General features: G+C 42.1%; 2 protein-coding genes across 3 annotated transcripts in view; both read right to left on the bottom strand.

The window, feature by feature from the left end:
* Positions 1–24,727, bottom strand: part of LOC148368411 (uncharacterized) — a 261,108-nt gene that overhangs the window by 138,545 nt on the left and 97,836 nt on the right. The window lies entirely within an intron of this gene.
* Positions 1,788–17,485, bottom strand: LOC148368421 (uncharacterized). 2 transcript variants are annotated; one of them, XM_088330436.1, is made up of 2 exons: positions 17,158–17,485; positions 1,788–5,122 (listed from the first exon to the last, which is right to left on the bottom strand). In XM_088330436.1, exons 1-2 carry the CDS (start codon positions 17,264–17,266, stop codon positions 3,468–3,470), a joined length of 1,764 nt encoding a protein of 587 aa, XP_088186562.1. In that variant the 5' UTR covers positions 17,267–17,485; the 3' UTR covers positions 1,788–3,467. The 2 variants fall into 2 exon arrangements, with proteins under 2 accessions (XP_088186562.1, XP_088186563.1); XM_088330437.1 differs by lacking the exon at positions 1,788–5,122 and adding an exon at positions 11,547–14,725.

Genomic DNA, 24,727 nt, shown 5'->3' with positions numbered 1-24,727 from the left:
CTCCATCGCTTCTTTCGAATACAGGCCTGAAAAAATAGAAATAACTAATATACAGACAAATGATCAGTAAATACGCTTAACCCGTAACCTGTTTAATATTCACGTAAAACTGCATCTACTATGAATTTTTAATACATTTTTTTAGTTAAGATCAGAGTTCATACCGAGGTATCACTTAGAAATAAATTCGGACCACAAAATCAAATCACACAAATTCGCCCAGCTGCCTGATCTGGGTCTCCTCTGATTGCAAAGGCATTAAAAGGAGCTATTATGAGGGAAAAGGTTAATAACTCAAACTAGATCAGCCCGGTTAGTAAAGCAGTGTCCACTAGTTCCCTTTTGCAGTCTAAATTTCATGGAGGTGGTGTCGAGTTCATGATCCATGTTGGTCTATATGGAAAAACATGATCTATATTGGTCACATAAGATCCCTTTTATTCGGGTTAAGATAGCCATTACAGATATACTTATCCAACACACATCAACAAATTAATGGAATAATACCCGACATCCAATAACTCAAAACTGAAAGCAAGTACTAGGACCGGTCTGTGGCGTTCACTGATCTAGCCTAATTAAGCAATTGTCATGTAAATCCACTTCCTTCTTAAAATTAAATGACATTTAAACGAAACAAATATATGGCTAATACTTACGGGGACTTTTGATTAGATACCTATACACGTCCTTATAATAGACATCAGGCCAGAATTTTGGACCGTTGATCCATCTGTCAGATGGAAGCTAGTACGGACACATTTTAATTCCAGCAAACTGTAATTTTGCCATATAGCGATATTTTGCTTGTGGTGGTAACCCTTCTTCATACTCATACGACATTTCACTGATAAACTTGACGATTTATTGCTTTGAACCCGAAAAACTTTACTTGCGGTTAAACTTTACGGTTCGATTGCTTTTTCCCTCCAACCAAAGATGGCGGATAAATATCATGACTTCATCCATCTTTTGGTGCTCCGCAAAAAGTGAACTGACAACATTAAAACCGCGACTGACAAATTTCGCAACATACACAGTAATGTAATTTATATTGTCAAGCTGTTTGGATTTATCTTAGTTTTGCCGTACGTTGTACTCAACTAAAATGTTAATTCCCCTTATAGATGTTGAGAGCCAGCGGAGGTGCTAACCACATGGTGTGTGTATGTTGTGTCGCTCATTGCAGCAGCTCTGATGAAAGGCTCATCATTCAGTCGAGCCTGAATGTGTATCCTTGCGGGGACGGCTACAGGGCAGTTACATATATACTTATAACAGTTCATATTTATGTTTAATGTTGTCTTACAATGTGGTCCTGGTGATTTCCAGTCTCAACTTGATTTTGGTCCAGGAAAATCCAAGTCCTTTTTCTGTTTTGTCTTGAGTTAACACATAGTTAAGTTTCAGTTCTGGCAAAAGTCATCACTCATAAAAAAAATTCTGACTCTTTTATGCCCAAAATAAGAACACATTTACAAATGGCTTTCCACTATATTTATTTGGTTCTGAATCGAATTTGGTGGTTACCAATTCGGTCAGCAGGCGGTGCTCTTGGTTTCCAACACAAATTTATTCGAAATAGCCTGTGTCTAGCATTGATCATGAAGGGTCCAACTTTAAACACAAAGTATTTTCAGCTTTAAATGATCGATTTTGTAGATCATTGATAGGGATAGTGATTGATCAGCCCATAAGAATAATAACATTGACCTACAAATAATGCACGCAGTTTGATTTTATTAAACCACGTTTTATTCACATGAGAAAATAAAATCAAACAAAAGAATAAAGCACATTGTTGACACAAACATTCTAAGCAAGGGGGAAGGGAGACGAAATGATGCAACAAGTTAACAGTACTGATCAGTGAACCCGGTTTTAAGATAATAGACTCATTTCAAGAATCAGGGATTGTTTTCATAGCGCACCAAAATGGGATATTTGCCCAAAACACCAAGGAGGTTGTTGAACTAACCCTTTTTGTGTACTTTGGAAAACAAAAAGTCCCTCAGGGAAGGGGTATGCAAGAAGCAGCACATGGCCAACCAGAAAGATGAAGAAATTAAGGTTCCCAAATCTTTTGGCGGTGGACTTCACAGGGATATTTCTCATCCGGACGACAGGGACGGAGAGAACCACAGGCTCTCCAAGCATTGGGTCTCTGGTGAGACCAGGCCACAACCCTGGGTACCTAGGTCGGCGATCTTATTGTTTCATAATTATAATTGTTGATAACAGGCAATATTTTATGCAGACAGACAATGTAATAGATCATCTATCAAAAAACATGACACATATGCAAATTAATCTTTTCAATCCATATGAAGACTTTGGGGTTTCAAATCTTTATTATTCAGCTGGAGGGTCTGCTCAATTCCTGTGAATAAATGTGAGTTTTTTGATTTGTTGGCAGAGTCAGTGGTTGGATAAAGGTAAGGGGAAATGGTTTTGTGGCAGTTATGTTCCTATAGACTGGCTGTATGATACTTGGTCAATTAAGTGGTTTTTAAGCACCCACTTTCAGTGAATGTTTGACCACAAACCGAGCAGGCAAAAGTTGTCTCGCCAGTTGGTTTCTGATTTGTAATTTCTGATGCCCGATATGGATTAATTTTTTTGACCACAAGGTCAACAGGTCAAAGGCCTCTCACCGGTGTGGGTTCTAATGCGTTTCTTCAAGCTTCCACTCTTAGTAAATCTTTGACCGCAAACTGAGCTGGAAAAAGGCTTCTCGCCAGTGTGGGTTCTTGTGTGTAATTTCTAGTGCCGATATGGATGAATATTTACCACAAAGTCAACAGGTCTAAGCGTTTTCACCAGTGTGGGTTCTAATGTGTTTTAGTTTCCACTCTGGGTGAGTCTTTTACCGCAAATAGAATAAGAAAAAGGCTTCTCCCCAGTGTGGGTTCTGTTGTGCATTTTTAAGTCCCCACTCCGTGTGAATGTTTTACCACAAACTGAGCAGGCAAAAAGCTTCTCGCCAGTGTGGCTTAGTTGGTGAGATTTCAATTGTCAATTTTGGGTAAATTTTTGACTACAAATTTAGCAGGAAAAAGGCTTCTCGCCAGTGTGGGATCTAATGTGCCTCTTTAGGCGTCCACTCCGGGTGAATCTTTGACCGCAAACCGAGCAAGCAAAAAGCTTCTCGCTAGTGTAGGTTGGTTTATGTAATTTCAAGTGTCCATTTCAGGCGAATGTTTCATTACAATCTGAGCAAAAAAAGGCTTCTCACCAGTGTGGGTTAGTTGGTGTAGTTTCAATTGCCCATTTTGGGCGAATTTTCTTACCACACACTGAGTAAGAAAAAGGATTATCACCTGTGTGGGTTAGTTGGTATGATTTAAAGTATCCATTTATGGTGAATTTCTGACCACAAATTGAACAGGAAAAAGGCTTCTCCCCAGTGTGGGTTTCAGTGTGTTTTTTAAGCTCCCACTGTCAATGAATCTTTTATCACAAACTGATTAAGCAAAAGGCTTCTCCCCAGTGTGGGCTAGAGTGTGTTTTTTTAAGCCCCCGCTCTGTGTGAATGTTTTACCACAAACTAAACAATAAAAAGGCTTCCCGCCTGTGTGGGTTAGCTGGTGTAATTTCAAGTGTCCATTTCGGGCGAATCGTTTTCCACAAATTGAGCAGGCAAACGGCTTCTCACCAGTGTGGGTTAGTTGGTGTGATTTCAAATGTCCATTTCGGGTGAATTTTTTACCGCAAAGTGAACAAGAAAAAGGTTTCTCGCCAGTGTGGGTTTTTTGGTGTGATTTCAAGTGTCCATTGTGTGAGAATCGTTTTCCACAAATTGAGCAGGAAAAAGGCTTATGGCCAGTGTGGGTTCTGGTGTGCATTTTTAAGTCGCCACTCCGTGTGAAATTTTTACCACAAACTGAGCAGGCGAAAGGCTTCTCGCCAGTGTGGGTTAGTTGGTGTGATTTTAAGCCTACATTTCTGGTGAATTTTTTACCGCAAACTGAGCAAGCGAAAGACTTCTCGCCAGTGTGGGTTAGTTGGTGTAATTTCAATTTTCCATTTTGGGTGAATCTTTTATCACAAACTGAGCAAGGGAAAGGCTTGGCGCCAGTGTGGTTTAGTGTGTGTGTTTTTACGTCCCTATACTGAGAAAATCGTTTTCCACAAATTGAGCAGGCGAAAGGCTTATCGCCCGTATGAGTTCGTTGGTGTAATTTTAATTGTCCATTTTGGGTAAAATTTTTACCACAAACTGAGCAGGCGAAAGGCTTTTCGCCCGTGTGGGTTAGTTGGTGTAATTTCAATTTTCCTTTTTGGGAGAATCTTTTATCACAAACTGAGCAGGCATAAGCCTTCTCCCCAGTGTGGGTTCTAGTGTGTATTTTAAAGCTCCTACTGTCACTGAATCTTTTATCACAAACTGAACAAGAAAAATGCTTCTCCCCAGTGTGGATTCTGGTGTGCACTTTTAAGCTCTCGCTCCTGCTGAATCTTTTACCACAAATTGAGCAAGAAAAAGGCTTCTCGCCAGTGTGGTTTAGTTGGTGTAATTTCAATTTTCCATTTTGGGAGAATCTTTTATCACAAAATGAGCAGGCATAAGGCTTCTCCCCAGTATGGGTTCTGGTGTGCACTTTTAAGTCCCCACTCTTGTTGAATCTTTTACCACAAATTGAGCAGGAAAAGGGCTTCTCGCCAGTATGAATTCGTGTGTGTATTTTTAAGTTCCCACTTGTAGTGAATCTTTTATCGCAAACTGAGCAGGCAAAAGACTTCTCACCAGCGTGGACTTTCATATGCAACTTCAGATAAGACTTGAATCGAAACGTTTTCCCACACTGAGAACATGTGCAACCACCTTCAGCGTTAGCAGAGTAGGATGTGTCGTCGTCATCCGTTTTCACGTGTTGATGGGAGCTGATGCTTCGAGGCTCCCGCCAACCGTTATCTTCAGGTTGACCTCGATCTTCGACGGTTGAACAGACCCCGGTCACTAGCGAGACTGGAAAATCGTCCTCCTCTTTAACGCCAACAGGCTCCCCATCCTCTGTCTCTTGCTTAACGTGATAAGGCTTCACATCCTCCTCCTCCTCAATTTTAACGGCAGGCAATTCTGGTTCCTGCCGCGCAGTAGGAAGATATTCTTGGCTGACGTCTGCAAGACACAAGTCACATTTATTTGTAATGCCCTTAACTAGTACAGTGCCATAACGTATTAGTTTGTTTTCAGAAGCATTGTCCCCGAGTGCCAAACATAAAAAAATTCTAAAGGCTTAGACGCTGCTGATCAGTAAGTATTAAACTTCTGGGAATTAAATCACCACTAGATGGTAGGAGTCGCTTTAATCAGATTCCTTTGTCAACACTTAGTGCCGCGTTTTTTTTCCTGTATTCGCCGTATTACTCTGTAGAGCGGTGAGTAGGCGCCGGTGTATATGCCAAATAAGCGCAGTGTATTTGGTATTGGAGTCATCCAAAAGTAATTGAAAGTAATCCAGTTAAAGTAACCCTACCCAACCCTGCTGAACATGATGCACCTGTTTGAGGTCTTCAGCTGCATAAAGACACCTGTCCACCCCACACAATCAGTAAGACTTGAACTTGTAACATGGCGAAGAACAAAGAGCTGTCCAAAGACACCAGATCAAAAGAACGGGAGCCTAATCCTTAGTGTCAGACCCTAACCTTGTTTCGGAACCCTAAAATAGTTGAAAATTCTAAATTGCACCCGAAACCCTTGCAAATAATCCTTCACCTAACTTTAGAACTATCCCTGTTTCAGACTGTAACCTTAGCCTTAAACCTTACGCTAGCTGTAACCCCCATCCTAAACATTTATTTCTATTTTTTGGAAACCTACACGAAATGATCTGCATTTATATAGCACTTTTCAGGTCAAGACTTCCCAAAGCGCTTTACATTGTGCTTCACATTTCCAAATAGCGGCTGTGCAGCCATGCAAGGCGCTAACCTGCTTATTGGGGGAATTAGGGGTTCAGTGTCTTACCCAAGGGCACTTCGATATGTAACACGGACAAGCCGGGATTCGAACTGGGATCCCTAAATCCCAAGACGAGCGCTCTACCTCCTGAGCCACTGCCGCCCAAACACATTTAGTTGAGAGCCCTAATATGGGGCTCAAACCCTAGATCATAACCCTCAACTTATCCCAAGAGCCAAGAAGAGATCCGCAGGTTCGAGAGCGTTCTCCATTCGGGCCCCGGTGCTGTGGAATGCTCTGTACCCTGAGATTTGATCTGCAACCTCAGTGGAACTGTTTCAATATAGGCCTATATAATATACACACTACTATTCTATAGCATATGAATAACCTATGTTTTATGTTGAGAATATCTGTATTATTTAACCTCATGTATGTTTAAGAACATGTGATGGTGTCTATTTTTCAATTTTAGTCTATTTTGTGTTTTTTTTTGCTGAATTGTTTCCCCTTTTAAGTCATTTTGTGCATAATGTTACATAAAAAATTGTCATATATGCATTGAAGCAACAAATGCAATCAAAAGAGCCAGTTCTGAGCCGAAAAAAACTGTCTAATTTTGGTCAGTCAAGCCGAAAGAGTTGCTTCTCTATAAAAAGAATTCCTGTCACCACTACGAAGCAATATGCTGGGAGGGGCTGCTCCCTCCGTGGGGACTGATACGCACCCTATGTGCTGAGGGAGCAGAAGAGTCCAAGCTAGTGTCCAGTGACATACACAATTATTTACGAGATGACGTATGCGCTGCCCAAACAGCCATCATTACTACATCCACTTTTCTTTGGGTGGGCAGAGCGTGTCCGTGGGTGAGGGACCGGCCACCCCCCACTGGTAACGCCCCTGATGTCAAGGATGTAGCAGAAGCGAAAATGACGAACCTGCCCCGAGCTGCTTGGAAACAGCGTCCAGTCGTCGACATTCTCGCTCGGCCTCCACTTTGGCTCCCCGAAGCTTCTCTTGAAGAGATCCTTTCTCACTGGAGCACATTTTCTCCAAGTTTGAAGCTCAACGAAAAACCGCCACGAGGTGTCGCTCCAACTCGGGAGTAAAAAGGACAAACCTTCCAAAAGGACCGCAAAGTGATTCTTCTGTCGAGTTTACGTCGTTTTAAGGCGACTACAGGACTTTTGGTAGTTTTTTCAACAATTCTTGTTCGGCAGCCATGCCAGCTTCTCATTCGAAACCCCGCCGCAGTGGATTATGGGACACGGATACAAACAGAGGGCTGGATAGGTCGGCGTGCTGTAGCAGCCCGCTAACTATCGTGCCTACGTGGCGGCCCTTTTGGTAGGGGCAACTTCGCGCAATGGATGTACATTGAAAAAAAATTACAACCTGCTCATTTTAAAACTGATTTTCATGTGGGATACTTGTTGTTATGAAGGTCTACACTTGCTTTTATAACGGACAATTAACTTAAAAATATTTTAAACTAAAACATGCTTCTAAAAAAACAACAATTTTTATAAACCATTATAGAAGTAAAAATTTGACACTGTGTAACAGGTGTCATATTAAATTTAATTTTGTTGAAATTCCGGCTGAAATATGTTTGTACAGTTTGTGTATAAGTATCCTGCAATGACTAGTCCAACAGCGCCACTTGCTGGTAGGGGGAATGTTTAGTTTAGCCTTTGATTTTATGACCAGAATGCAGATATTGTTAGCAGTCTCGAGCTAACGGTTAGCCACGATGGAGGAAGTCAGACATCCGGGCACTTGGTCACGTGACAAAGCAATCCCCCGGCGCCGCCACCTTTGTTTGGGGAAAAAACGTTATTTTAGAGTCTGACTAGAATAATGGCGAAAAGTTGCTGTGTAAACGGGTGTACGTCTAATAAGAGGAAGAGTCCTGATCGGAAATATTTCGGCTCGCTACAGTTTAATTGTACGGGTCAAGCGTATCGACATTTCGTACTGTGTGCACGGTTACAAAGCATGACAATAAAAAAGTAAATTCTATTTTTTGTACAAAAAAACAAAACAAAAAAAAACAGTTAATGGCCCAGGATCTCACTGTTGCAGTGAGACCAAGGCGAACAGCTGCCTCCACTTTCTATAGAGTGCTTCGAGGTCCTAAGATTACCCATAATGCATTGCTGGTGCCCATTTTGGAAGTCCACAAAGCTTTTCACTTCATTGTTATTGTTCAGCGAACCAGTTAGATTCTACATTGTAATGCCGAATACGTGCGTTATTGTTGGCTGTTGTAGCCGGGGGGAAAAGGGTGGGAAGGGCTTCTTTAGACTTCCGAAGTGTGTTTACGATCAGGGGATTGAAGCTCAGGAGAAAAGTGAACGGCGAAGACGAATGTGGCTGGCAGCTATCAACCGGGCGAATTTGCCAAAGCTTGACTGTGTTCGTGTTTGTTCTGACCACTTTCTGACAGGTAAATTGAATTATTTATGACGTAGAAATAAATTTTATAAAGGTTATGGGACATGTGTACTTCATGACAACAGCTCGACGACCCCAAACTACTTTTATAACATATATGTGAGGTATTTCGCCGAAAACGGTATTTAAAAACCGAACAAAACTCCGTTTCTCATTCGTACACTATTTTGGTGGAGAAATTCAACGCGGTTTCAGGGAAAGAGAGTCTCCTTTCCTCAGTCAACTCGCGTCAATAGAGGATTTAAAGCCCCCGAAAGCTAAGCTAACTTAGCCACCGGTGCGCCATTCGGAGAAGCGTTGCCTTTCCCGGGTTGTTCTCTGTCTTAGGCTTCCATACTTTTGTAATTTTGAAAATCCTTCAGTTCACAAAAGGGACTTGGGTGGAAAATAAGATAGTTAACAAGTTCGATGTAAGTCACACACGGCAACAAATCGGGATCAGACTTCCAGTCCTTGTTTTTAATTTTGTAGGGATCCAATTTTCCAATAAAATGCAACTTCGCAGCGTACCGCTCGCGTGCTTGCTTGTCTAAACTCTCCACGTAGTTTTCCATAGTGTTGATGGACAAAATCTGAACACAAACGAAGCCAGTTGAGTAAATAAATAGACAAACTGAGTAAATATTTGCTCCTCTCGCTATCACCGCTTGTAATCGACAGACTTCCAAGATGGCGGCACAAAGCCGTGTTACTTTTTTTTTAGCACAAAGCGTGGAGCCCTCTATAAAAGAGCACCTACACAAGAACATGTTTCCCCCAAACCTGCTTTACAGTCTCAGTGAGCTTTGATCACAGAACCAGCTCTGCTCAAACAAACCCAAGGGTGGCAGGGTTCATCCGTTACACGCCATGAAGGTTTAACATCTGCTTTGAGCATGAAGTGACCTGTCGTCAGAGTGATGTGAAAAACTGTCTGAACCCATCCAGAAATGAAGAAAATGTGAGCTTCTAAGGATCAATAGTTCTCCATCGCTTCTTTCGAATACAGGCCTGAAAAAATAGAAACAACTAATATACAGACAAAGCATCAGTAAATACACTTAACCCGTAACCTGTTTAATTTTCATGTAACACTGCATCTACTATGAATTTATAATAAAAAAAATAGGTATTTGGTCACAAGAACAGTTTTTACTGAGGTATCACTTAGAAAGAAATTCGGACCACAAATTCAAATCACACAGTGGACCCAGATCAGGAGCTGCCTGATCTGGGTCTCCTCTGATTGCAAAGGCATTAAAAGGAACTTTTATGAGGGAAAAGGTAAATAACTCAAACTAGATCAGCCCGGTTAGTAAAGCAGTGTCTACTAGTTCCCTTTTGCAGTCTAAATTTCATGGGGGTGGTGTCGAGTTCATGATCCATGTTGGTTTATATGAAAAACATGATCTATATTCGTCACATAAGATCCCTTTTATTCGGGTTAAGATAGCCATTACAGATTTTCCTATCCAACACACATCAACAAATTAATGGAATAATACCTGACATCCAATAACTCAAAACTGAAAGCAAGTACTAGGACCGGTCTGTGGCGTTCACTGATCTAGCCTAATTAAGCAATTGTCATGTAAATCCGCTTCCTTCTTTAAATTAAATGACATTTAAACGGAACAAATATATGGCTGATACTTACGGGGACTTTTGATTAGATACGTATAAGCGTCCTTATAATGGACATCAGGCCAGAAATTTGGACCGTTGACCCATCTGTCAGATGGAAGCTAGTACGGACACATTTTAATCCCAGCCTACTCTAATTTTGCCATATAGCGATATTTTGCATGTGGTGGTAACCCTTCTTCATACTCATACGACATTTCGCTTGATAAACTTGACGATTTATTGTTTTAAACCCGAAAAACTTTGCTTGCGGTTAAACTTTACGGTTCGATTGCTTTTTCTCTCCAAACAAAGATGGCGGATGTATATAATGACTTCATCCATCTTTTGGTGCTCCGCAAAAAGTGAACTGACAACATTAAAACCGCGACTGACAAATTTCGCAACATACACAGTAATGTAATTGATATTGTCAAGCTGTTTGAATTTATTTACATTTTTGGGGGGGGGGGGCATTTATGTTTGTTTTGCCGTATGTTATACTCTACTAAAATGCTAATTCCCCTTATAGATGTTGAGAGCCAGCAGAGGTGCTAACCACATGGTGTGCGTATGTTGTGTCGCTCATTGCGGAAGCTCTAATAAAAGCCTCATCATCCAGTCCAGCCTGAATGGGGATCCTTGGGGGACGGCTACACAGCAGTTACATATATACTCATAGCAGTTCATATTTCAGTTTAATGTTGTCTTATAATGTGGTCATGGTGATTTCGAGTCTGAACTTGATTTCGGTCCAGGAAAATCCAAGTCCCTTTTCTGTTTTGTCTTGAGTTAACACAGTTACGTTTCAGTTCTGGCAAAAGTCATCACTCATAAAATGATGTCTGACTCTTGAATGGCCAAAATAACAATACATTAACAAAGGGCTTTCAATAATATTTATTTGGTTCAGAATTGAATTTGGTGGTTAGCAATTCGGTCAGCAGGTGGTGGTCTTGTTGTAGAAAATAAACTTGCATTTGTAGAATAGATTTGCATACATTTAGAAAGAAGTGTAGAAAGACTTGTTTACAGTTGGGAGAAATGTTTACATCTCGGGAAGGTCTCGGCGGATAAACAATCCTCCTTAAGGGAGGACAACAGATAACGGCAAAGGGCAAGGTGACATAAACTGGCATAAACTTAAGAACACTTCCAAATAAGGACGGAACCCTGAGCATATACTCCTTCAGGCGTGAAAAGGGACGGGGCCAAACCGGGTACACGTGCTATGTTGAAAACTATAAAGACACACGCATATCTTTGATTCGCTGAGTCTCTTGTTGAAATTGTGTATCAATAAAAAAGAACTCCCTCTTGGGTCATTTTGATTCCTGCATTTCTTTGAACACGTATGAGACGATTCAACAAATTGGTCTTATCTTCAACACTCTCGGTTTCCGACACTCATTCATTTGAAATAGCCTGTGTCTAGCATTGATCATGAAGGGTCCAACTTTAAAAATAAAGTATTTTCAGCTTTAAATGATCGATTTTGAAGATCATTGATAGGGATAGTGATTTATCAGTCCAGAAGAAAAATGACATCGGTTTGATTTTATTAGACCACGTTTTATTCACATGACAAAATTGAATCAAACAAAAGAATAAAGCACATTGTTGACACAAACATTCTAAGCAAGGGGGATGTAATGATGCAACAGGTTAACAGTACTGATCAGTGAACCCGGTTTTAAGATAATAGACTCATTTCAATGATCAGGGATTGTTTTCATACCGCACAAACATGGGATATTTGCCCAAAACACCAAAGAGGCTGTTGCACTAACCCTTTTTGTGTACTTTTGAGAACAAAATGTCCCTCAGTGGAGAGGTGTGTGAGAAGCAGCACATGGCACAACAGGAAGATGAAGAAATAAAGGTTCTTATCTCTTTTGGCAGTGGACTTCACGGGGATTGTTGTCATCCGGACAACAGGGACGGAGAAAACCACAGGCTCTCCAAGCTTTGGGACTCTGGTGAGACCAGGCCACAACCCTGGGTACCTAGGTCGGCGATCTTATTGTTTCATAATTGTTGATAACAGGCAAAATTTTATGCAGACAGACAATTAAATAAATCATCTATCAAAAAACATGACACATATGCAAATTAATCTTTTCAATCCATATGAAGACTTTGGAGTTTCAAATCTTTATTATTCAGCTGGAGGGTCTGCTCAATTCCTGTGAATAAATGTGGGTTTTTTTGATTTGTTGGCAGAGTCAGTGGTTGCAAAAGGGTGAGGGGAAATGGTTTTGTGGCAGTTATGTTCCTATCGACTGGCTGTATGATACTTGGTCAATTAAGTGGTTTTTAAGCACCCACTTTCAGTGAATGTTTGACCACAAACCGAGCAGGCAAAAGTTGTCTCGCCAGTTGGTTTCTGATGTGTAATTTCTGATGCCCGATATGGATTAATTTTTTTGACCACAAGGTCAACAGGTCAAAGGCCTCTCACCGGTGTGGGTTCTAATGCGTTTCTTGAAGCTTCCACTCTTAGTAAATCTTTGACCGCAAACTGAGCCGGAAAAAGGCTTCTCGCCAGTCTGGGTTCTTGTGTGTAATTTCTAGTGCCGATATGGATGAATATTTACCACAAAGTCAACAGGTCTAAGCGTTTTCACCAGTGTGGGTTCTAATGTGTTTTAGTTTCCACTCTGGGTGAGTCTTTTACCGCAAATAGAATAAGAAAAAGGCTTCTCCCCAGTGTGGGTTCTGTTGTGCATTTATAAGTCCCCACTCCGTGTGAATGTTTTACCACAAACTGAGCAGGCAAAAAGCTTCTCGCCAGTGTGGCTTAGTTGGTGAGATTTCAATTGTCAATTTTGGGTAAATTTTTTACTACAAATTTAGCAGGCAAAAGGCTTCTCGCCAGTGTGGGATCTAATGTGCCTCTTTAAGCGTTCACTCCAGGTGAATCTTTGACCGCAAACCGAGCAAGCAAAAAGCTTCTCGCTAGTATAAGTTTGTTTATGTAATTTCATGTGTCCATTTCAGGCGAATGTTTCATTACAATCTGAGCAAAAAAAGGCTTCTCACCAGTGTGGGTTAGTTGGTGTAGTTTCAATTGCCCATTTTGGGCGAATTTTCTTACCACACACTGAGTAAGAAAAAGGATTATCACCTGTGTGGGTTAGTTGGTATGATTTAAAGTATCCATTTATGGTGAATTTCTGACCACAAATTGAACAGGAAAAAGGCTTCTCCCCAGTGTGGGTTTCAGTGTGTTTTTTAAGCTCCCACTGTCAATGAATCTTTTATCACAAACTGATTAAGCAAAAGGCTTCTCCCCAGTGTGGGCTAGAGTGTGTTTTTTTAAGCCCCCGCTCTGTGTGAATGTTTTACCACAAACTAAACAATAAAAAGGCTTCCCGCCTGTGTGGGTTAGCTGGTGTAATTTCAAGTGTCCATTTCGGGCGAATCGTTTTCCACAAATTGAGCAGGCAAACGGCTTCTCACCAGTGTGGGTTAGTTGGTGTGATTTCAAGTGTCCATTTCGGGTGAATTTTTTACCGCAAAGTGAACAAGAAAAAGGTTTCTCGCCAGTGTGGGTTTTTTGGTGTGATTTCAAGTGTCCATTGTGTGAGAATCGTTTTCCACAAATTGAGCAGGAAAAAGGCTTATGGCCAGTGTGGGTTCTGGTGTGCATTTTTAAGTCGCCACTCCGTGTGAAATTTTTACCACAAACTGTGCAGGTGAAAGGCTTCTCGCCAGTGTGGGTTAGTTGGTGTGTTTTTAAGACTTCATTTCTGGTGAATTTTTTACCGCAAACTGAGCAGGCGAAAGGCTTCTCGCCAGTGTGGGTTAGTTGGTGTAATTTTAATTGTCTATTTTGAGTAAAATTTTTACCACAAACTGAACAAGGGAAAGGCTTGGCGCCAGTGTGGTTTAGTGTGTGTGTTTTTACGTCCCTATACTGAGAAAATCGTTTTCCACAAATTGAGCAGGCGAAAGGCTTCTCGCCCGTATGGGTTCGTTGGTGTAATTTCAATTTTCCTTTTTGGGAGAATCTTTTATCGCAAACTGAGCAGGCATAAGCCTTCTCCCCAGTGTGGGTTAGTTGGTGCAATTTCAATTTTCCTTTTTGGGAGAATCTTTTATCACAAACTGAGCAGGCATAAGGCTTCTCCCCAGTATGGGTTCTAGTGTGTATTTTAAAGCTCTCGCTCCTGGTGAATCTTTTACCACAAATTGAGCAGGAAAAGGGCTTCTCTCCATTATGAATTCGTGTGTGTATTTTTAAGCTCCCACTTGTGGTGAATCTTCTATCGCAAACCGAGCAGGCAAAAGACTTCTCGCCAGTGTGGGTTCTCGTGTGTTTTTTTAAACTCCCTTTGTCAATGAATTTTTTATCACAAACCGAGCAAGAAAAAGGCTTCTCACCAGCGTGGACTTTCATATGCAACTTCAGATAAGACTTAAATCGAAACGTTTTCCCACACTGAGAACATGTGCAACCACCTTCAGCGTTAGCAGAGTAGGATGTGTCATCGTCATCCGTTTTCACGTGTTGACGGGAGCTGATGCTTCGAGGCTCCCGCCAACCGTTATCTTCAGGTTGACCTTGATCTTTGACGGTAGAACGGACCCCGGTCACTAGCGAAACTGGAAAATCGTCCTCTTTAACGCCAACAGGCTCCCCATCCTCTGTCTCTTGCTTAACGTGATAAGGCTTCAGATCCTCCTCCTCCTCAATTTTAACGGCAGGCAACTCTGGTTCCTGCCGCACAGTAGGAAGATATTCTTGGCTGACGTCTGCAAGACACAAGTCACATTTATTTGTATTGCCCTTAACTAGTACAGTGCCATAACGTATTAGTTTGTTTTCAGAAGCATTGTCCCTGAGTGCCAAACATAAAAAAATTCTAAAGGATTAGGCGCTGCTGATCAGTAAGTATTAAACTTCTGGGAATTAAATCACCACTAGATGGTAGGAGTGGCTTTGATCAGGTTCCTTGGTCAACACTTAGTGCCGCGTTTTTTTCCTGTATTCGCTGTATATATTCGGTGTATATGCCAAATAAGCGCAGTGTATTTGGTATTGGAGTCATCCAAAAGTAATTGAAAGTAATCCAGTTAAAGTAACCCTACCCAACCCTGCTGAACATGATGCACCTGTTTGAGGTCGTAAGCTGCATAAAGACAACTGTCCACCCCACACAATCAGTAAGACTTGAACTTGTAACATGCCGAAGAACAAAGAGCTGTCCAAAGACACCAGATCAAAAGAACGGGAGCCTAATCCTTAGTGTCAGACCCTAACCTTGTTTCGTAAACCCTAAAATAGTTGAAAATTCTAAATTGCAGCCAAAACCCTGGGGAATAATCCTTCACCTAACTTTAGAACTATCCCTGTTTCAGACTGTAACCTTAGCCTTACACCTTACGCTAGCTGTAACCCCCGCCCTAAACCTTTTTTTCTATTTTTTGGAAACCTACACGAAATGATCTGCATTTATATAGCACTTTTCAAGTCAAGACTTCCCAAAGCGCTTTACATTGTGCTTCACATTTCCAAATAGCGGCTGTGCAGCCATGTAAGGCGCTAACCTGCTTATTGGGGGTATTAGGGGTTCAGTGTCTTACCCAAGGGCACTTCGATATGTAACACGGACAAGCCAGGATTCGAACTGGGATCCCTAGATCCCAAGACGAGCGCTCTACCTCCTGAGCCACTGCCGCCCCAACACATTTAGTTGAAAGCCCTAATATGGGGCTCAAACCCTAGTTCATAACCCTCAACTTATCCCAAGAGCCAAGAAGAGATCCGCAGGTTCGAGAGCGTTCTCCATTCGGGCCCCGGTGCTGTGGAATGCTCTTCCCCCTGAGATTTGATCTGCAACCTCAGTGGAACTGTTTCAATATAGGCCTTAAACACACTTCTATTCTATAGCATATAAGGCTGAGCTAAGCTAAGAAGGCGACCACACAGACCAACACCAGATCCATCCGTCCACAATGAGCTGATCGCCACCAACAACGTCCGGAATTGGAGGACTTTTTATTTTCCATCACGGAGTCTTGGCTTTCCCGACGCCGCATTACATCACCGGCTCGAACGAGACGAAGACTCCGGTAAAAACAGGGGTTGGAGACTACGCGCTACAATAATAGCGGAACCATTGACACACACTGCTCACTCGATATGGAGTTTCTAGCTATGTACCGGGAGAGTTAACTGTGGTCTTTGTGTTTGCTGTATACTTTCCACCGCTAACAGTTTCACCAGATGCTAACGTTAGCATAGCGCAAAATCTTCTGCCCGCTGCTAAACATCAGCTTGCACTACCCCAACGGAGCTTTATCGTCGACGGCGACTTTAATCGGGCATGTTTATTGACTGTACTCCCAAATCCATTCAATTGTGGACTCCCAAATCAACTAAATTGTGGACTGAGCAATTCGGAAAAACGCTGGACTGTGTAATGTAAGATCAAACATTCGGTTGTGTCCGGCAACTCTGTTTGACCCTCTAACCCCCCCGAAGACAACAAAGTCAGTTAGTTCTTCCTTTGTGTTCTTTGTTTCCTTATCCTCACTGTAAATGAACTGGAGTCGTCCAATTTCGTTGTCACAGCATATCCCATGTTGTAACAATGACAATAAAGGCATATTCTATTCTATTCTATATGAATAACCTATGTTTTATGTTGAGAATATCTGTATTATACGCCCTCATGTAGGTTTAAGAACAGGAGATGGTGTCTATTTTTCAATTTAAGTCTATTTTGTGTTTTTTTTTTTGCTGAATTGTTTCCCCTTTTAAGTCATTTTGTGTATAATGTTACATAACAATTTGTCATATATGCATTAAAGCAACAAAGGCAATCTAAAGAGCCAGTTCTGAGCCGAAAAGAGCTGTCTAATTTTGGTCAGTCAAGCCGAAAGAGTTGCTTCTCTATAAAAAGAATTCCTGTCACTACTACGAAGCAATATGCTGGGAGGGGCTGCTTCCTCCGTGGGGACTGATACGCACCCTGTGTGCTGAGGGAGCAGAAGAGTCCAAGCTAGTGTCCAGTGACATACACAATTATATACAAATTTACATATGTGCTGCCACGACCGCCATCATTACTACATCCACTTTTCTTTGGGTGGGGAGAGCGTGCCCGTGGGTGAGGGACCAGCCACCCCCCACTGGTAACGCCCCTGATGTCAAGGATGTAGCAGGAGCAAAAATGACCAACCTGCCCCGAGCTGCTTGGAAACAGCGTACGGTCGTCGACGTTCTCGCTCGGTCTCCCTTTTGGTTCCCAGAAGCTTCTCTTTGAGAGGTCCTTCCTCACTGGAGCACATTTTTTCTGCGTTTGAAGCTAAACAAAAAAACGCCACGAGGTGTCGCTCCAACTCGGGAGTAAAAAGGACAAACCTTCCAAAAGGACCACAAAGTGATTCTTCTGTCGAGTTTACGTCGTTTTAAGGCGACTACAGGACTTTTGGTAGTTTTCTCGACAATTCTTGTTCGGCAGCCATGCCAGCTTCTCATTCGAAACCCCGCCGCAGTGGATTGTGGGACACAGATACAAACAGAGGCTGGATAGGTCGGCGTGCTGTAGCAGCCCGCTAACTAGCGTGCCTACGTGGCGGCCCTTTTGGTAGGGGCAACTTCGCACAATGGATGTACATAAAAAAAAATACAACCTGCTTTTCATGTGGGTAACTTGTTGTTATGAACGTTTACACTTGTTTTTATAACGGACAATTAACTTAATAATATTTCAAACAAAAGAATACATTAAAAAAACAACAACATTTTTTATAAACCATTATAGAAGTACAAATTTGATACTGTGTAACAGGTGTCATATTAACTTTGATTTTGTCGAAATTCAGGCTGAAACATGTTTGTACAGTTTGTGTATAAGTGTCCTGCAATGACATGTCCAACAGCGCCACTTGCTGGTAGGGGGAATGTTTAGTTTAGCCTTTGATTTTATGACCGGAATGGGGATATTGTTAGCAGTCTCGAGCTAACGGTTAGCCACGATGGAGGAAGTCGGACATCCGGGCTCTTGGTCACGTGACAAAGCATTCCACCGGCGCCGCCACCTTTGTTATCGAGTCTGACTAGAATAATGGCGAAAAGTTGCTGTGTAAACGGGTGTACGTCTAATAAGAGGAAGAGTCCTGATCGGAAATATTTCATATTTCTATCTGACTAAGAAAGGAAGGAGAAATTTAAGTCTGCGGTGTTCGATCGTCCCCAACAAACTGTGGTCCCCTCGCAGCACTCACACCTACGTTTATGATTCACATTTTATCACTGGTTAGTCATTATTGTAGATGTTCATTGCATATAGTTTAGAATTTGTGTATCCCCTCAAAAAATATGTCGACATGATGTTTTTATTTTAATATGAGTGTACCTCATCTCATTAGCTACACAGCTTATCCTCAGTAGGGTCGCGGGGTGCTGGAGCCTATCCCAGCAATCATCGGGCAGTGGGTAGGGGACACCCTGAACTGGTTGCCAGCCAATCGCAGGGCAAAGGGGGACAGAAAACTCACTCGCTCATTCACACCTAGGGACAATTTGGACCGGCCAAGTCACCTGAAATGCATGTTTTTGGAATGTGGGAGGAAACTGGAGTGCCCGGAGGAAACCCACGCAAGCACGGGGAGAACATAAAAACTCCGCATAGGAAGTCTGGAGCTGGATTTGTACCCACGTAGGAGGTTCCCAAGACATGAACTGTGCCGCACATGCGCTAACCACTGCGCCGCCGTGCTGATGAGTGTACCTGTAAGTCCGAAAATAAAGTTTCTAACTTTAAATTATGAATCGGTAAAATTTAAGTCTTGTCATATCATCCGGACTTTTATTTGCAGTTGTGATTATTAAATAAAGTCAAGATTGTATTGATTTATTATTGATTCATCCATATTTTACCCGTTTATTCACAAAATTTTAATTAAAGTCAGATAAATAATCTGATTCTTGGTAATCTCTAACACTAGATTTCGAGGCATCATACACCCATTTGAGTCCATGAAAATAGTTTTCAGACAATAAACGTCGTTTATACAGTGTTTACATACAAACATGACAGATATGTCCAAAGGTCCATTTTCATGTGACAGTGGACATTTTTGAAAGAGAAGAAGAGTCCATTATGGTGGAATGGCTTTTAAACTTATACAGTTAGATTGGGTTGGATACACGCTACAATTGCTTAAATGTTTATTTTACAGGACAAAAGTGCAACGACAGGAGCCATCCAGACTTCGTACCATCACACAGAGTGACTAAGTTAAAAACTTTAGGTGTCATATTTGACCCCAATCTGTCCTTTCAAACACATGTGAAGAAAATTACTAAAACCGCTTTCTTCCATTTTCGTAACATTGCTAAAATTCGTCCTATACTGTCTCAGTCGGATGCGGAGATTATAATTCACGCGTTTGTTACCTCCCGTCTCGATTACTGTAATGCACTACTCTCCGGTCTCCTGAAGTCCACAATCAAGAGTCTTCAGCTGGTACAAAATGCCGCAGCGAGGCTTTCAACTAGGACAAAAAAGTCCGATCACATCACACCGATTTTGGCTAACCTGCATTGGCTCCCTGTTAGCCTAAGATGTGATTTCAAGGTTCTCTTAGTATTATACAAAATCATACATGGACTTGCTCCCTCATATCTTTCAGATCTGATTTCCCCCTATGTTCCCGTCCGAAGCCTTCGTTCTGAAAGCGCCGGTCTTCTGGTAATCCCAGGAGCCAAGAAGTGTTCTGCTGGTTTGAGAGCGTTCTCCAAAGGTGCTGTGGAATGCTCTTTCTCCTGAGATCCGATCTGCAACCTCAGTGGAAATGTTTATATCTAAGTTTAAGACTCACTTCTACGCTATAGCATATGAATAACCTATACTTTTTGTGGACAATATCTCTGTATTATTTGTGATTGCAACATCCTTTGTTGAAGTTTTTTATTTGAGTTTTTCCTTGCTCATGTTGGTTCCAGATCAGGGGATGGTGTAATAATAGTCAGAAATAGTCATAACAGTCGCTGCTTTTCCAGTCATTGGTGTGTCATGTGCATGTGTGCGATCAATGAAACCAGAAGAGAGCAGACTAGCCAATACTGAGTTGCCTATCTGCTCTCCAATTCGGCCTACCATGTCAGTCAGGTGTTGCAGGGCAACGTTATCACTCATTGGGGTTGAAGTCTGTGCACTCTCCCTCAAGAACTGTTCACTTGGAGACCAGTTTGGGCTCATACCACGCCCCCTGTCCCTCCCATCACTAACATGTTCTTGGAGACCACCTACACCTTCACTTCCATACCCACTAGTAAGTGTGTTTGCATTCAAACCATTAAAATGGACACCCCTGCCCCTGCCAATAGAAAGGCCCTGAAAATCGTCATTTTGACTACTATATCCTTCAGCCATTATACTTTCAGTAGTACAAAGAATAGAAAATAAAACAGTAAAAAATAAAAACCAGAAATTAACTAATAATTTACGTATTGATAGCAAATGCACAGTGGCACAAATACATAAAACGAAATCAAAGCGCCAATGCAGTGCAACAGTACCCTCTAGTGGACACAAGAAGAATATGCAGCAACGCCGGGATCTGCTCAGAGGCTGATAAAAATGATCCAGTTGTAGGTCACGGCACCAGTGTAGCGACCCTCTTTCATGCACGACACATGGTTTCACAATCTCTGGGTTTATTGCCTGCATTCAATAAACAAAACAATATAAAAGTCAGGGGCCTCTGTTCACGACTGCAATTATCTTTAATGCTTACAAATTCACTTAAGCTACGGCAAGCGCTGAAGCCCATAAAGTGCCAAACGAAAAAAACAGTCGCAGACGCCCATGACTTAACAACTGAATGAGGTACCGGAATATTAACAGTAATACAACAAGAACACAGATTTTGTGAGAATTAAAAAAAACATTCAAAACAATCAAATTTCAACTCTGTTACACCTACAATGTGGTCATGGTGATTTCGAGTCTGAACTTGATTTTGGTCCAGGAAAATCCAAGTCCCTTTTTTGTTTTGTCTTGAGTTAACACATAGTTAAGTTTCAGTTCTGGCAAAAGTCATCACTCATAAAATGATTTCTGACTCTTGAATGGCCAAAATAACAATACATTAACAAATGGCTTTCAATTATATTTATTTGGTTCAGAATTGAATTTGGTGGTTAGCAATTCGGTCAGCAGGTGATGCTCTTGTTGTAGAAAATAAACTTGCATTTGTAGAATAGATTTACTCGTGCTATGATGAAAACTATAAAGACACACGCATATCTTTGATTCGCTGTGTCTCCTGTTAAAATTGTGTATCAATAAAAAGAACTCCCTCTTGCGTCATTTTGATTCCTGCATTTCTTTGAACACGTATGTGACGATTCAACAAATTGGTCTTATCTTCAACAAATGGCGCCCAACGTCTATAATTCTATAATACAATTTTTATGTATTGTGTGGTATGCTGCTTGGGAGGGTGGGATGGCAGAGCTATGCCCTTGCACAATAGTATTGCCTTTTACACGCTGGTTAACTACTGTTAAAAGAAAATAAGTCTGAAATTGTTTAATTGATGTTGAAAATGTCAGGAAAAAATGTTAAAACGTCATATCGTCACGTCATATTGTCAGATATAAAAAAATGTGAATATGCTTGATGGCTGTGTTTTGCTGCTGTTGGTGTCGGTGGATTTGTTCAGACCGAGGACAATCGACTTTGGCCTGGACGGATCTATTGACACTAACAAAGATGTTATATAATGAAATTGTGAATATGTTTGATTGTTAATAAGATTTTCGAGAAGGTTTGTTCAAACCTCACTTTGTGTTTGCTGTTAAAAACGTAATATTGGAATATAATATTGTGAATGTGCTTAATTGCTGTTGAAATTGTCATGATTGTTTTCTGTTTTTAGTGTCAATAAATTTGTTCAAACCAAAAAAAATGTATCGGGGGCTTGCGTTTGGCGAATCCACAACGGTTTGGAGCAACGTGAATCATCCTGCCCTCCCAAACAGACTACGAGACTTGTCATGGATGGTGGCTCATGAAGTTCTCCCAGTCAGAGCCGTAATGCACCACCGAGGAATGTCAGCGACTTCGACGTGCCCTCGACCTGGCTGTGGCGCCCAGGAGTCGGTGAGGCACCTTTTTTGTGAGTGCAGCGCTGCCCAGGTCTTGTGGACAATGGCCGACCAACTAGGAAAGTTCCCGGACTTGCCAGCAGGGGAGGTCCCTGATGCACAGTACGTGCTTTACGGGGTGAGTTGGTCGAGGAGGCCTCGGAACGACTTTGCCAGGGACTGGCTCACTCTCGCCGCCATCAAGGACGCCATCTGGACCTCCAGAAACCTGCTGGTATGGAGGTGCAGGCAGATCCCCCCCGTGGCTGTGCTCCAAATGGCTGCAGATACCATACAATCTGCGAGCGGCGGGCCTAGGACGCGGCCATAAAGAAGACTCGTCTGCACCCACCCGGAGGGGGGAGCCGGAGCTACACTGTGGGAGTCCCGGCAGCAACGGCCTGGGTTGTGGAACCCAGAAGGGAGAGGACCCACGAAGAAGGGAGAGGACCCACACAGAGGACTGGAAGAATGCTGCTTGGGAGGGTGGGATGGCAGAGCTATGCCCTTGCACAATAGTATTGCCTTTTACACGCTGGTTAACTACTGTTAAAAGAAAATAACTCTGAAATTGTTTAATTGATGTTGAAAATGTCAGGAAAAAATGTTAAAACGTCATATCGTCCCGTCATATTGTCAGATATAAAAAAATTGTGAATATGCTTGATGGCTGTTGAGATTGTCGTGTTTGTTTTGCTGCTGTTGGTGTCGGTGGATTTGTTCAGACCGAGGACAATCGATTTTGGCCTGGACGGATCTATTGACACTAACAAAGATGTTATATAATGAAATTGTGAATATGCTTGATTGCTATTAAGATTTTCGAGAAGGGTTGTTCAAACCTCACATTGTGCTTGCTGTTAAAAAAGTCATATTGAAATATAATATTGTGAATGTGCTTAATTGCTGTTGAGATTGTCATGATTGTTTTTTCTGTTATTAGTGTCAATAAATTTGTTCAAACCAAAAAAAAAAAATGTATCAGCCCGGCATTGCAGTATTTCCGGGATCGGTGCATTCGCAATGATCGCAGCAATGCTTTGGGGCTGGGACCTTAGCTTGGCCTTTTGGCTGAGAATAAGTGTCCCGGCTCCTAGGCTTTGTAGCGTATTATGAACTGACCGATGACGGATAATGGATAATGAATAACGAGGATAGAACAATAACCCTTAAAAACCCCCAAAACCCCATGTATCTTATCCCGGCTCTCTCTCGTCCCGGCTTTCGACCTTTTTGTCCTCGACTACATCTAATATTGTAGCTTCTATACAAGGATATTTTCCCATAATGTCCCTTTATCTGAATTATTCAAGGATATCACTTTAGTCAGTAGGCTTTGATGGCAGGCGCATCAGGTTAGCACTGCTCGTTCTATGCGTTTATACTCTCATTGGCATCGGTTTTAAGTGTATTGTTAATTATTAATTTTCCAATTCTAACCATTTTGATATAGCTAGAAGTAAAGCAGCCGAGTCCTGCAATGGCCGGGCATTATACCGGCGGGCGGAGACATAACTGCGTACGATTCTTGCTCAAAGATGTTGTGGCAATTTTCGGAGGGAATGTCAAGGCTGGATTTTATTGACAAGTTTATTGAAAAGCTTCTGAAGTTTAAAAAGGAGGGGATACATGCTGTCATAAAAATGCCTTCTGGCAAGGGCTTTGATGTAAGTTTTGTAACGGCGGCTCTTTATCAAGAGTTTTGGAATCGCTTTGAGGAAGTGAGGCCCCAGTTTTCTGGATTTACAGTGGAGAAGCTGACTGATAATGCTAACAAGATTGTCATTGTCAGAATGTTTAGTGAGTGATCATCCTCCCACTGCTTTTATAATAATATAATATATTTTGTCAATCAGTTTAGTTTTTATGCCCAAAAGAAACGTGCTGTTACAACTGGACCGAGCCATCTTTCGCTTTGTCTGGGGCTCAAAGTGGGAAAGGATAAAAAGAGATACAATGAAAAAGAAAAAAGGGGGGAAAGGAGTGCCTGACCTCCAGCTTTTCCTGGGAAGCAAATATGTCTCTCTCCACTTCCAAAACGCTGTGGGCCCACCCAACAACCCGAAAAGTCAAGCGATGACCCGGTTTTGGATGGGCTCATATTTGCGGAAGCTAAAGCTTGAACCAAACAATCGTTTGATTCCAGTTTCATTTAACTTGCCACCAACACATCTCTTTATTCGGGATTTTTAAAAGAAGTTTGATTTGGAAACACAAGAATGTCACACTTTACAAAACCACAGGGCCCTTATTGCTATTGTGCAAAAGTGAGCAACAGTAAGTCCTGTGCGGGGGCTTGCGTTTGGCGAACCTACAACGGTTTGGAGCAACGTGAATCATCCTGCCCTCCCAAACAGACTACGAGACTTGTCATGGATGGTGGCTCATGAAGTTCTCCCAGTCAGAGCCGTAATGCACCACCGAGGAATGTCAGCGACTTCGACGTGCCCTCGACCTGGCTGTGGCGCCCAGGAGTCGGTGAGGCACCTTTTTTGTGAGTGCAGCGCTGCCCAGGTCTTGTGGACAATAGCCGACCAACTAGGAAAGTTCCCGGACTTGCCAGCAGGGGAGGTCCCTGATGCACAGTACGTGCTTTACGGAGTGAGTCGGTCGAGGAGGTCTCGGGACGACTTTGCCAGGGACTGGCTCAC

Source organism: Urocampus carinirostris, chromosome 3 (assembly GCF_059441175.1).
Source record: "Urocampus carinirostris isolate Australia breed hairy pipefish chromosome 3, RoL_Ucar_1.0, whole genome shotgun sequence".
NCBI lineage: Eukaryota > Metazoa > Chordata > Actinopteri > Syngnathiformes > Syngnathidae > Urocampus > Urocampus carinirostris.
The sequence above is the reverse complement of the archived record's forward strand: the minus strand, read 5'-3'. Positions and strand labels throughout refer to the sequence as shown.